The sequence below is a fragment of the Mastigoproctus giganteus genome, chromosome 1, assembly GCF_048544385.1.
Source record: "Mastigoproctus giganteus isolate SK-2022 chromosome 1, ASM4854438v1, whole genome shotgun sequence".
NCBI classification, from domain to species: Eukaryota; Metazoa; Arthropoda; class Arachnida; order Uropygi; family Thelyphonidae; genus Mastigoproctus; species Mastigoproctus giganteus.
Genome location: NC_143575.1, coordinates 276,609,958 through 276,624,967, shown reverse-complemented (window position 1 = coordinate 276,624,967; position 15,010 = coordinate 276,609,958). Strand labels below are relative to the sequence as shown.

General features: G+C 36.1%; 1 protein-coding gene across 1 annotated transcript in view; it reads right to left on the bottom strand.

Annotated features, from left to right (window-relative positions):
- The window catches only part of LOC150092017 (RNA-binding protein FXR1-like), a 308,330-nt gene that overhangs the window by 226,882 nt on the left and 66,438 nt on the right, over positions 1–15,010 (bottom strand). Inside the window, exon 3 of the mRNA XM_090377720.1 lies at positions 2,763–2,837. Coding sequence (XP_090233846.1) covers positions 2,763–2,837 — 75 coding nt within the window. The remainder of the gene's footprint in view (positions 1–2,762; positions 2,838–15,010) is intronic.

The window sequence follows — 15,010 nt, the reverse complement described above, 5'->3', positions numbered from 1 at the left end:
ACACCTATCATTTCATCATTAGCTACTGACTGAATTAGACAATATTATTATAAGTTGTGGTTGTTAATAAATTTTTTTCCATTTTTTCTTGTAGCTTAGCTACAGGTAAAATTGGAAAAATCGATACTGTAATGATCTGAGTACCGGGAAGAGATTCCTTGAGGACACTATAATGTCTAAGCAGACCAAACTGGGCCTGTAATTTGCACCTCCCTGGGGTTCTTTAACTAAAAATCTGTTATGAAAGGAAGAATACTTGGATGTATCACATTTAAGACTTTCCTTTGTGAATAAATAAAAAAAGCAAACAGAAATATGAAAACACACAATTACTTATTATAACAAAAGCCTTTAATTAAATAAAAATATTTAATTAAAAATACAAAGGGAGAATTTTTTAGCCAAGGTTCAATTATGTCAATATTAAAGGAACAGCTTCATTTAATATAGAAAATAATGCCATACAAAAAAAACAACATCATCCTTAAAATTTAAATTAATGAGATTCTGTTGGATGCTTGTTGCTTCTGCAATACACAATAACATACAACATTTAATAAAATATTTTTTCCTCCTTTCTTTTTTTTTTTTTTTTAAATTGCAGAATTATGAAACGTGCTGTGTTTCTTGGCAAATGCATGCAGACATTGCAAGTTTCTCATTTGGCACTACTCTACTTGGCATGAATGCATCAGAAAAATGACTGGTTTGGTTGGTTTAGAATTTACATGGAGGAACTAAGACCATTAGGCATCAGCGTAATATGTTCGTAAATTGCATGTTGTTGTTTAATGGCACAAGGGCTGCTAAGGCCATATCGTGCCTGTATATTACGTTTTTCTATCATTGCTTTGCCTGGATGAAAAATCTGAGTTTCCAGAGGAAGTGAACCATGTAACCCTTGCCCGAGACTGATTAATTTGATCATAAAAATTCTTCCTGTCACAATGGAATTCAAATCAAGGCATTTTTAACATGGTGTACGTGAACAGCAATTACATCCACTGTGCTAGCCATGAGAGCTAACAAAACATGAAGTCAGGGTGAAGCATATACAGGGTGATTCAAGAGGAACAGTAAATATTTTGTGAGGTTATAGTATCGATTATTCTGAGTAAAAAACTTCATATAAACATGTGTCCAATTTTCAATGGATACAGAGATACAGCTGTTTGAAACTGGCACATACAAAGCCATTATGAATGGTATTAATTAAAGAACAATAAAAGACTTATTGTTTATATTTACCGACTTTTTAAATGATACAAATTGACAAATTTTTTAGTCACAATAAATATCCGAAAATCCCACTGTCAACCTCAATGCACTTTGCAACTCTTGTGGTAATATGACGGGTTGTTCTTCTGAGGTTGTCATGGTGTTCCTTTATGAGGGCAGCAGTATTCAAAATGTGAGCGAGCAATTCGTCTCTTATATTTACCTTTTCTTTGTATACTGTGCTTTTCATCTATCCCCACAAAAAAAAATCTAATGGAGTGAGATCTGCAGAACTTAGTGGCCAATGAACGGGATCATCACGGCTGATCCACCGTTCAGGGAAAGTTCGATTTAGATATTGTATCACCAAACACGAATAATGTACAGGAGTTCCGTCATACCAAAAGTACATACCAACCCTTGAAGCCAAGGGAACATCCTCCAATAATAGTGGAAGTTCATTTTGCATAAATTCTATGTAAATGGCCCTGTAAGACGATTTTGTAACACAACAGGCCCAATCAACTGATTGTCGATGATACCGGCACCACACATTTTACAGAGAGCGATGTTGAAAATATTTTCTACAGTGCCATATGGATTTTTGTCTGACCACCTATGAGAGTTACGGGCACTGATGATACCGTCACAGGTGAAAGTAGCTTCATCGCTGAACAGTACTAATGGAATTAATCGGCGATTAGCATTTTCCAACCAACAAAATTCCAATCGCTGGGAGTCATCTCCTGGCTGAAGGTGTTGCACCCACTGTATGTGAAATGGAAAAGAAGCTGTGCTCACATAATGTTTGCCATACTCTTGTCTATGGAACACCGATATGTGTAGGACTAGGTTCTACCGACTGAAGAATGTGTTCTATTTCATCCACATTTTGTTCATTTACACGTTCACTAGAAATATGAGCGCTGCGAACTGTACCAGTCTCTCTCGGTGTAAACACTAGTAAAAGCTCTTGAATTTGGTATTCCGCAGTTAGGAAACTGTCAATGGTATTCTCACCACAAAAACCATAGACAAACACCTTATCGGCATATTCAGCGTGTGTGAAGATGTGAAGCATTTTTAACAACACTTCTAACATCAAACAGCGTCAGGTTATAACTGCTTCTTGGTCACATCAAATTTAGAGAGCTGTGCATGCCAGTTTCAAACAGCTGTATCTCAGTATCCATTGAGAATTGGACACGTTTATATGAACTTTTTTTACTGAGAATAACTGATACTTTAACCCTCCAAAATATTTACCTGAATCACCCTGTACATCCACATACACTGCTTAAAAACAGAGCACACTCATTACCAAGCTAGCAAAATAAAAAGCACCATACCAGAGTACATGTAATGCCATTTCCACCAGCACAACCACTTTCCTCATACAACATACACTGGGATCAGCCTATAAATGTATCATACACTACAAAGTTCAAAGACTCAAACAAGCAGCGCTTGGGATTTTGCATTCTCTGTAGATTTTATCTGAAATAAATCTGAGATTAAAATAAAAGGTTAAAACATTATCTTACGGAATGCCCATGCCCTGCCTGTTGGGAAGTTTCTTCGAATCTTGTTTGGCAATTTCAGTCTGGGGCCATTGCTCCCTGAAAAAACATGGGAATGATACTTTAATAATACATCTGCTCTCCAAATCATTTACATATACAAAATTAAGTATAAGTATTTTTTTAAGTATTTCACTCTAGTGGTCTATAAGGTGTAAGATGACATGGCCCCATATCACATATGGGAACTCATACGGAAACTCAACAGCATAACTTGCACTGTGGCCATATTAAATATCCATACTTACAATATTCATAATCTAAACAATGACCTTCATATAATACTTTGTGGGTCAGTGAGGATGCACTGCCATCTGTGTTTTACATAACACAGAAATATTCAAATTCTGTGTATGTAGATTCTATGCAGATGTGATCAAAACATATGGGACAGCAAAGAAGTTCTCTGTTCAGAATACCAATATGCAAAACTATATAAACACATTTCAGAGCAGACAATGACACTTCTGACTGTTCATAACACTAACTTCATGGGAAGATGGGTGGAAATTGGTTCTTTGAATTACTGACTGTGGATTGAACGTACTGTAAATCCAGTTTTAGATTAAATGTAGCCACTGAGATCTGACATGTCACCACACTATAATGCAATACTAAAGTTTTTAGTTTCATTTTATTTTATTGACTGGAATGAAATAGATTTCTGTGGTTTTCATAGTTGTCTAGGACAGAGTAAGGTTTTACCTCAAGGAGTAATACAAACAAAACATCACTATGTTGTCATCAAGTTTTTCTGCATCTAGACACTAAATACCAAATTCACTTGGTTAAAGTAAAAAAAAAAAAAAAAAAGCAAAGAACAACAATGACAAAAAGTGACACCACGAATTAGTGTATTTCCTATCATTTGGAGAGTTTGAATAGCCCACATTTTGCAAGGGAATCATGGTATCAATCTCTGTACTTGAAAAAATTTTAGTTTTGGCTGGCATTTGGTATTTACAGTGCTTCTGCTCTGTGGATTCGATAGCTTCAAACAATATACAAGTCTGAAGAAAAGATGTAAAATATTTTTATATTAAGTTATAAATACCAAAGATTAAAATTGGTATACAGCATCCATGTATAAAACATTTAAATAAATGAACATATAAATTAATCACAAAAAAAATAATAAATAAAATAAAATAAAAAATAAATGAATGAATTTCTCTGCAGATAAAAGTTTTGCTGACCTCATTAGGCATGTACATCCCAAGAAATTCACTGTAATGAGATTTATTAAATTCATTTGGTAAATAATGTAAATAAATTACAATTTGGGTTCAATTATGTTTGGTTCAAATTCACTTTCGTAACACACCTGAAGATGCTGTAGATTGCTTCAGGAAGTTCTGCCGATAACGGGTAAGTCAGGACACCACTCAGTGATACCTCCCCCCCCCCAAAGAATTCTGACAACCAAATAATATTTAAAAAGGTTAGGTATAACGACTGCTATCCCATATACACACTTGTTATATTGTTTATATCAGTTTTGACGAAGTGCCTCACACAATTTAACTGCAGTGCTAATTGATATATAGCAATAAAACTATGTTGCATAGTGTGGCTGTTATTGGGAAGCCTGCTATTTTGGCAAGTGTTTTCTACTGTCTGTCACACAATTTTTACAATGACAGTTTTTTCCCAATGTAATTTAAACTTTTCAGAAGTGGTGAATTTGAAGGAAATTCCAAAATGAATTTTTTTTCAGATTCTGGAGAACGGAAACTCTCTTGGGATATATATAGCATTAGTTGAGGCGTATGATGCACGAAAGAAAGCTTATGCAGCATCAGCCAAAAAAAAAAAAAAAAACACTCCCATTTCACCCATCCAATTCACTCCAAATGCCTGTCCAGCCCAGCCTTAAATCTATTTAAGCTATCCAACTTCCACAACAAGAGATGGGAGTCCCATCACCATTGAGCTTGCTCAACCCATTATTATATTTTGCTAAATACTATATATATTTTGTATATACTATATACAAACTATATACTATAAATACTATATATACAAATAAATATATATTTTGCTAAATACATTTATTAAAAAATTACGACCATTCCATTTTAAATAAACATATTTTTAACATGAAGGTAAGAATATTAGAAATTGTGCACGTTGTACTGTTATTCCTTATTTCAACATTAGCTTTTAATATATTTTTTATCTCTTAAGCAGGCAGGCACGTCCAAATATTAATGGTGAGCACATACTCGTTATCTTGATTTTTTGATGGCTAAAAGTCTCCAATCCTAACACAATCAACAACAAAGAACTCATTATCAAGTAATGACCATGGTGAAATCAACAGGAGTACATAAGATCAAAATCCAAACTTATACTGGATAAATACTAAGTTCAAATTAATATTGCTCATTAACATTACATTAAAATTAACTATTAATTTAATTTTTAAACAGTCTGTTACAAGTTCATATGGGACATGGACCCTTGCAAGAATGTAACTATCAGCTGCACTTCATTTTTGATATAATGTGTATACACTACTTTTTACCTTTACAAAATTTATGTAGCAGAAAAAATTCACAACAAAGCCAATTACAAACTCATTATTTATCAAATTTAATTTACTGTACCATAAAAGAAGAATCACATTTGCTGAAGAGCTATCATTCTTCACTGTATGTGAAAATGAAATCCCCTCTTCCACCTTCAACCAATAACACTGCCACAACAGAATGCTGCTGCTGATAGTTTAGCATCCATAATGGCCTGCAGTTAATGATCATCAGACAAAGTGTAAATTTCAAAAATGTTTCATATGTGAATACAGATAAACTTAGAACTATCCTAAATAAAATACTAAGTACCATTATAAAAAAGTTATGTGACGTAGTAACCTGGGACCTACTGTGCCCTGCACATTACTGTTTAATCTGTACTACTTTGAGGTTTATAACATCGAGATATATCATCATCCTCTTCAGACCCCTGAAGAAGAAGATGGTACCACTTACATGGTAAGTAGTATATACCAGGGGTGTGCCAACATGAGGAACAGCCCAAGCGAATAAGAAAGATTCTATTGGGGGAATGGTAAGATGTTCGAAGTTTCCATTTTCTTGAAATTAATTTTATGATTCTGAAGATTTAAAACCAAAAAAAATGGAGGAGAGAAAACTTAAATATAGAATGAAGGGTGGGGAACCTTAAACAGTTCGCACACCACTGGTATATAATATACATTTCATATATGTAGGTTTCCAACATACCTGTGCTGATCTAGTATGTCACTAAACAAGATAACTTTGGCATCTTATCAGATGTACATCCTGAATTTCTAGATCAATGTCTGCACAGCTGTGGATTAAGTGACGCCCATGGTGAAATCAATAGCAGCACATATCTAGATCATTTCCTGCAGATAAATAATCTAATTAACAAATAATTAAAAATTATAATATTCCTGGTGAATATGCCAAAACATTTGCTCTCTAGTAACCTACCTATACAATATGCAAAATATTAAATGGCATTATTAGGTGCTGCAATTAATTTCACATCCCCTATTACATGTCGACGACATTCTTACCTTATTATTAGGACAAACTCACTCACATAATACATATGCATACTGTAATAATACATAAACACTCCCCACCAAAATATTAGAGAATGCACTTAAATAGCATGTAGGTCTATCACAGCAATCCTGTATGAGATGCATTTAATTAGATTTGCATAGGTTATTTCCTTTCTGCTAGAACCTAACTTGGAGATGATTCTATTAGAGATTCTCAAAGGGATTCATGTTGCATTTTAGAAAGTGGCAGGCACTGCATGCAGCTGTGCCCTACATACTATTCATGCATAAATCCATTCTGTGGACTGTGGCATGTTTTGAAACAGTCAATCAGTATAAAGGAGTGAACTATGTTCCACAAGATGATCAGATACCCCTTCAGGTGACATGACCCCCAGAATAACAAGAGGATATGTTATACCACAAAAATAGTCTCAATATTATATGGAGGATGAGATATATACAGGATCCACTAATCTGTGGTTTCCTCCACTCCTCATATGTACATTAGTACTACTGGCAGTTCACACTATTTGGCACTTATAGCCGTAATAACGGGGTGGAGGAAGTAATAAATAATGTGAATTGTGATTCTTCTGATCACATATGCATTTTAGGATTTGCTGTTCATTGTTGGTGTTCCTAACACCAACAATGGATATGACTGGATGCACAAAATGAGTAGTAGTTTTTTTAAATGATGCTGTATAAGCCTGCTTCCTTGCATTATTTGTCACTACTAATATATTGTGCTGGTTTACATCACCAAAATCTTCAATATTCCCCTGCTGAAAGTTTCATTAATTGCAGTGCTGCCTTCCAATTTCGTATATACTTCACTACAGCATGTCAGATCACAGCTGTGGAATATATTCTTCCAATTGGGCTTGTTCTTGTTGCTGGTTGTTTCATGTTAACCACTGATTGAAGACCCTGGGCACTGCCATATTGATCCATGACTGAACTTCACTACAGCATGTAACAATGCTCCCAATACAAGCATCTAAGATTATGTTACCACTTTGTCTAGACTTCTCACAAAGTCAATAATGTTGCCTGCCTTTTCCACTGTACACCTTTAATGATTCCAGAGATACTGCAGTCCTTGTAGGTATGCAGTATGTGACTTAATATGTAACGGGCTGTTGTACAGATTCTCTAAAAAACTAGTAGGATATCATGCAGTCCAGTTGTTTGATGAAATTCCATGAAAACCGCCTAAAATATTTGCCAACAAAAAAACTTTGCACAGAATACTAAGTGCAAAAAGGCCAGATCAAGTTTGATTATCTCTTTTCAAATTAAAGATTTTTGTCAGAAGTTAAACACATTGGCTATTTATTTTATACTGGAATGACATTTTAATTATTGGAGATCGATCAGTTACTAATAAACTATTACACATTAGGTTAAAATTATATATATATAAAAAAATATGGTAAAAAAGTTAAATTTTCTTCCATCTCACTATTTAAATTTAAAGATAATATTAAAAACTATATTTAAAGATAATAATAAAATAAAACAAACATTCACAGAAAATCCAACCATAACAGCCAGTTTCTACATTTTCATTCATGCCATTCCTTTCAAATAATGAGTCTTATAGACCCAAATTTATAACTGCTATTAAATACAATTTGAAACAAGAGCTTCATATTCAATGACTCACTTCATAAAAAGCTCTCACTGTTTTTAATAGTGAATTTGTAAGATGCAGTAACTAGCAGCTACTGGGCTACAACTTTAATTAAAAGAACAAAAACTTAATTATGAACTACAGTATGTCACCACAAAGCTAATAATAATAATAAAGTTAAAAGTTCAAACCGTACCAGTAGTGAATACCTACTAGATATTGGTAACAATAATCAAAATAAACTCGCTATTTATCACAGATTTTTATTAACACTTCATCAAAAAAAAAGGGGGGGGGGATTTTTTTTTAAAAAAGGCTAGATAGACAACTTCCAATTCTTAACACCTGATTCCAGTACATATAAAAAAATCTAAACAAATACAACTTGGGGGAGGGGGGAGTCTATAGAATAAAGATGCTCTTTTAATTTACCTGTCATTTAATTACAAATGGCAGGTAGTTAAATGAATTAAAAATTCATAACTACATGCCTGTGTTCATAACTAATATTAATAACTAATATGCTGAGACATAAGCACATCAACTATTGCATAATCTTACTGACTATTCTGCCATACCACTCCAAGTTCCCATACGCTTCCTTCTTTACTACTAACTTCATTTTCTCTTTAAATTGTTCTTTCTTAGGACTTTGTCCCAAGAAAGAGCAGCAAGAGACAGTAGATCCTGGCTGCCTCCACATGGCAGGGATATGGGGGGGGGGGGGGTTGGTGACCAGGTGTTGCTGCTTCCCACCTGGTAACAGCCAGGCACTAGCTAACAACATAACAATTACACACCCAACACACTACATACAAATGGCTGGGTTTGGTGTAGGCTTCAACACAAGAAGTACAATAGCAGCTAATGGGGGGAACCCTGGGGTCTGCCACAACAACACATGAATATTCCTGACTACTCTGCAAGCAGTGATTAAGTGATATGTATGCAGGGACACTGTGAGGTCATATTAGACTATGGAGCTAGATAAATGTTTTTGTGTAGTGCATATCATATTTTGTGTATCAAGACTTTCATCAATTCATAAATGAATCGATGAGCCAATTTCACAAATTTTACTTAATCTACACGAACGGTTCTTTAACAGCCAAAAGTAATGGAAGAAACCTATCTGAAAAAAAAAGAAATAAACTTTCTAAAAAAAAATTGTAATTAATAGCAGCAACTGATACAAGAAAACAAGTGCCATACAAAAAAAAAAAAAAAAAACATCACTAATACATCCCTCCAGTTTATGAAGTTTTTCTCTTGAATTTATTCACACTACCACCCGCCTCTGCACTAGATGATAGGACGTGATAAGCTCAATCCAAAGCCTTAACACCTCAATCAGATCCTCTTGAGGGTGCCTAGTATCCAGACACTGCAATTTGCAAACCAGTCTTTCTTGGTAAGAGCACCCTTTTGTTCAATACTATTGCTCTTCTCTGCACCTATTCCCAACAGAGCCACATCCTTCCTAAAGTGAAGTCTTCATAGCTGTATATAGTACACAACATGTGGAAAAACCACTGCCTTATATTAAGAGGAACAATCACACGCAACTGTATCCCTGCTAGCAAAATTCCTCTATATCACTGACAAAACCCATGAACTATCCTAGCAGGCTGTCTGCACTGTCAGAGAACTTCATGTCTGCACAATTATCCTCAGGTAATTTTTATTCTCCACCACCTAAGTGTGGAACACATAGTTGGTATGTTATTCTAGGATTGCTGCTACCCATATGCAGTACTTTGCATTTGTCAATGTTAAACTTCAGTTGCCACTTCTCAGCACATCTGCTCAACTTTTCTAGATCCTGTTACAGTAGTATAATTATCATTACTGTCATTAACAACCCTGCCAACCTTCATATCATCTGCAAACTTAGACACTAACCCTGATATACCTTCATCAATATCACTGATAAATACAGAAAACAACAATGGACCAAACACTGAACCCTGGTGAATTCCAATAACAGTTTTTTTATTGTATTATGCAGTCCTAGCCAGCTTTCTTGGAAACCTCACAACCTATTTACAATGCTGTACCACTGAACAATGTCAATGTACAATTATCTTAGATTTCCTGATAGAGGGTAAATTCGCTCTCAATGTAATGTCCATATCACAATGCAATGCAATGAAGGTATCTGACACTATAAAGTCCAATCACGAGGTTGTGATAATTCCAAGGATACAACTGACACTTGTAGGTCCACCAAGAAGATTCAAAATGAGTAGAAGTTGAATCCACAAAATAGAAGTCTAAATCAGGAATTGAGATCAAAATGAAGTCACCTTTTCCTCAAACCTGAACAGTCTCAACATTACAGCAGTTAACTGTAGAGGAGAATACCTCAATTACTCTCCACATACAATCTCTGGAAACACAATACCATCATAGGTCATCCATCGAGGAAGCAACCACAATACAATTCAACAGGCTCTTCGTGGTGGTGTAACCCTCAACCGGAGCTCCAATTTTTCCGATACAAGCCTGTCCAAAAAGTATCAGCAGTCTCCTCAACAACTACTCTGAATCACCTGTTAGTGGAAGAGGCATCTGGAGGTAGTATCATGAAGTTCTTTAGAAGCCATATTGTTCACAGCAAAATTTCTGCAAAGTTGAGCCCAATCAGATATGTGATGCATACCCCAAAATTGGCAGGAAAATGAAGTCAAAATAAAGCCAATGCTTTACTCCTGATGCCCCATTCGTTATTAAGAATTCGAACAATCATGCCCACAAATGATAGAATTTTTTCTGCATTGTATGCAATGTGGGTTAGGAGTTGCATCTACCTGTCAATTATCACTCCCTACCATGACCTTTGGTTTCCTTGTAACTGATAAATAGCCCAGGTAATATGGTTTTAATCTTTTTTGTTTTTGAAACTTGAAGTCCGTGAAAATCACATCAGTCCAGTTGCTCTGATGAAACAAAATTAGAAATCTCTTCCAGTTGTGGTCGAGAGCCACCCTTTACTAACATAACCAGGTTGTCAGAGTATTATACCATATTTACATTAAGGTAGTTTTGTTTTGTCAGTCACTTAAGACTAGATTCCACACCACAGACCCAAATACAGATACGTGTGGATATCCCCTATGAACAATTCTAGTAACCGATCCAAAAGCAGACTTTCCTATTGTTGAAGTAATCCTTGATTACCGAATAAATCTGAGGGGAACATTTAGTCTTGCATAACACCATTAAGGCACTTTGCCATTTTATTGGCAAAATCCAGCAAAATCAATAAAGATATCTAGACAGTATTTAGTCTGCAATTGCTGCACTATAGTCACTAGCTCCCTGAGAGCATCATCTGTTCCTTTGCATTGAGTGAAACTGTAATGTGCATCTGACAGAATGCTGTTGTTGTTGTTATTTGAAAACTATTGGTGCAAGAGCAGCTTAGGCTATAATGTGTCTAGCCTAGGTAGGAGAGTTTCGTATAGCAGCATTTTTTCACTTTCCTTGTGGTTTATGGCAGAACCAAGACTCTGCTATATATATATATATATATATATATATATTTGTGTAGCTTCTCTATAAAAGGTGTACTATTAATTTTATATGTTTTGAAAGTATCCAGTTAACTTAAGGAAGGAGAAAACTTCAGTAATATTTGGCCGGTCATCTAAAATTGTTTTAAGCATTAGGTTGTTTTGTTTATTCATTATTGATTGAAAGGCTCTTTGACGTTCTCTATGAAATTTTGGACAGTTCACCATGAAGTGATGTATAGTCAGCGGAACCTGACAGTTTTGGCATTGAGGGGGGGGTCTTCACTTCTGAGTAGGTAAGATTGAGTCATATGTGTATGCCCGATTAGCAATCGAGCGAGGATCACTTCTTCCTGTCTATTCGATCGGAAGCTAGTAGGCCACGGTCTAAGTGTTTCTTTTATTAGATGAAGTTTGTTGTTAATCTGATCTAGCCAGTGTTGTTCCCATTGTTTTATACTGCTTTGGTGGATCAAGGACTTGTAATCTGTATATGGCATTGTGTGAAAGGCATAATCAGATGTGGAAGCTTCTTTTGCTGCTTTGTCTGCTCTTTCATTTTAAGTTATTACTGTGTGGCCTGGGATCAAGCAGAATCTGATATTGTGATTTCTTTGTAATAGCTTTGATACTGAAAATTGGATATGTTGTAGAATTGGGTGTCCTTTGGTATTTGTGTTCTGCAAGGTAGTAACAGAGCTAAGCGAGTCCGTGAAAATAATGCTGTTTGCTATGCTATCTCTTTATGTTTGATTTGGTTTATAGCCATTGAAATGGCTTGTAATTCGGCAGTAAAAATACTGCATTCTTTTGGGAGTTGTTGGATGAAGGTACGATCCTCAAAATGAATTGCAGCTCCTACACAAGTCTCTGATTTAGATCCATCTGTATATATGAAAGTGTGATGTGGATATTGTTCTTTGTATGCTGCATATAACTGCTGGTAATTTTTTCTGGATAGAGTGTTTTTCCCCCAGGTTTGAAAATACATATCATATATGGGTTGAACTATGCACCATGGAATGGTCTGTGCAATTGCAGTGGCTACATTGTCATAATCAAGCTCTCGGCTTAGTAGTAAATCTTTCAGACAGATGTTGGCAGGTCGATTCATCCATGGATGGGCGTGGTATATGTTTTCCCAGTTACATGAAAACAGAAAATCTCTATTTGGATGATCACTGATAGATTTTATCTTGATGGCATAGTGCAATAACAAGTTCTGTCGTCTAAGCTCTAATGAAGGTTCATGGGCTTCTGCATAAAGGCTTTGTTTTCCTGGTCTTCAACGTTTGCTGATTTTGCTGTTTCGGAAAATGATGGGATAGCATCAGTTGGGATACTAATTGGTGTATTGCTGGTCTCGTTCACTGTAAGTTTCTTTTTGGATGGTAGCACAGTTTTGGCCCAGGTGGAAAACGAACTGCTTGGTTCTATGGATAGATCTGTTTGTGTTGCAACTGAGTGGCTACTTCTGGTTACTGATGCGTATGATCTGCTAGGCATGGTTAACAGCACTTGCTTTCTTGCTTCAGAATATGTGACCTTATGCTCCACTTTATATTTCTGGATTTTTTTCCCTGTTTTCCAGAGGTCACATGCTTTAGAAAATGCAGGATGGCTTCCTTTACAGTTTGGGCAAGTAGGAGAGGAAGCTGGACACTCTCCTTGGGAATGGTCCTTAGAGCCACAAATAATAGCATCGCCTCTGCATACAGTCTGTGCATGGCTGTACTTCTGGCACTTAAAACAGCGAATGGGATTCGGGATGTAAGGTCGAATCTTGCAGTATAAATAACCTGCTTTGACAGAAGATGGAAGATTTGGAGTACTGAACATCAAAATAATGGACCTAGTTGGCAGTAGGTTGCCATCTTTTTCGGTCATTATTCACCGTGCATGTATCACCTTTTGCTTGCTAAGCTCTTGTACTATTTCTTCTTCAGAAACAGTTAATAGGTCCCATTCACTGATAACACCTTTGTTCAGGGTGTTATGGGGCGTAACTGACATTGGAATATTGTTGAATGTTGTTAAATTTAACAATTTTTCTGAATGAGATGTTTTTGAAGTTTCAATTAAAAGGTCTCCTGATTGGAGACGCTTCACCATTTTAGGGGATCCAACAACCGATTCTAAACATTTCTGTCAGAAAAGGCGATAGCTTGCCGACAGGTTGTGTGGACAACGAGTGCATTATAAGAAATGCTGGCATATCTGAAATCTGTTTTTATGTCCGGAGTCTCTTCGGATGATTGAACTCATGTTCTGAGACAGAGTTAACAACTCTGCTGCCTGTGGGCTCCAGAGATGGATATTCATTACAATCCATCGTTGCTCCTTTTAGCCCTGGAAGAGGGAATTCCTTCTCCCAGATTACCGGCCCCGCCACGTGGAGGCAGGAACGGTGCCGACCAGTGACCAAGCGATCAGCAGAAGAGGAGAGCGGTACGTTGCTAGCGATAGCAGTGATGTTGCAAGCGGGGTTAGCAGTAGCGGTGCCGGCGTTGGCATATGTACGTTACCTGGGTGTTTGACGCACATGGCTTCCACATATTGCGCCGTATCTCACCCAAAACTGCTACCGCTTTACCTAACTGACATTTTTTCTATCATATCTAGTACTTATTGATACAGACTGATGTAATGCATAATCTTACTCTTAGATGGCATTAATCGGTACCGATCTCAATAAACGATATATAACAACAAAATTCATAAACAATACTTCGCCTAATACTAATATATATATATATATATATATATAATGTGATGTAAAAGTTAAGCAAAAGTAATAAAAATAATAAAAATAAATAAATATGAATATGGGGTCTATCTTTGAAGGAAAATATCTCAGCCAGCAAACAAGTATAAGAGCACTAAGTTTCAACCAACCAATCAACTACACCGAGTTTCAACAAAATTGAAGATGGTCGAGCAGGGACCATCTTCAAAACTAGGCCAATTGACATGGAATTACCCAACGGATAATCTTTATAGCTTATACAGGTGTAAAAATGTCTATTCATCATCAGCCATTTTCAATCCACTGCAGGATGAAGGCCTCTCCAGCAACTTTCCAGTTCCTTCTGTTTTGAGCACTGGCCATCCATTTACTACCCACAAACACATAAATTTCATCTCCGCCTTTGTCTTCCAGGTTTTCTTCTAGCTCCTCTTGGGTACCATTCTGTTATTTTCTTAGTCCATCTGTCATGTCTTCGAGCTGTGTCCTGCCCAAGACCATTTTAGTTCTTTAGTTTTGATAAGCATGTCCTTTACTTGAGTTTGCTATCTAATCCATGTGTTTCTCTTCTTATCTAACAGTCTGATTCCCAATATAATTTGTTCCATTCTTCGCTGTGTAGTTCTCAGCTCCTCTTCCATTCTTTTGGTGAGTGCCCAAGTTTCACTTCCATAAGTCATGGTGGGGAGTATACATTGGTTCATTATTTTACGTTTCAGACAAACTGGGATATTGCTCTTCAGTATGTGATTATAT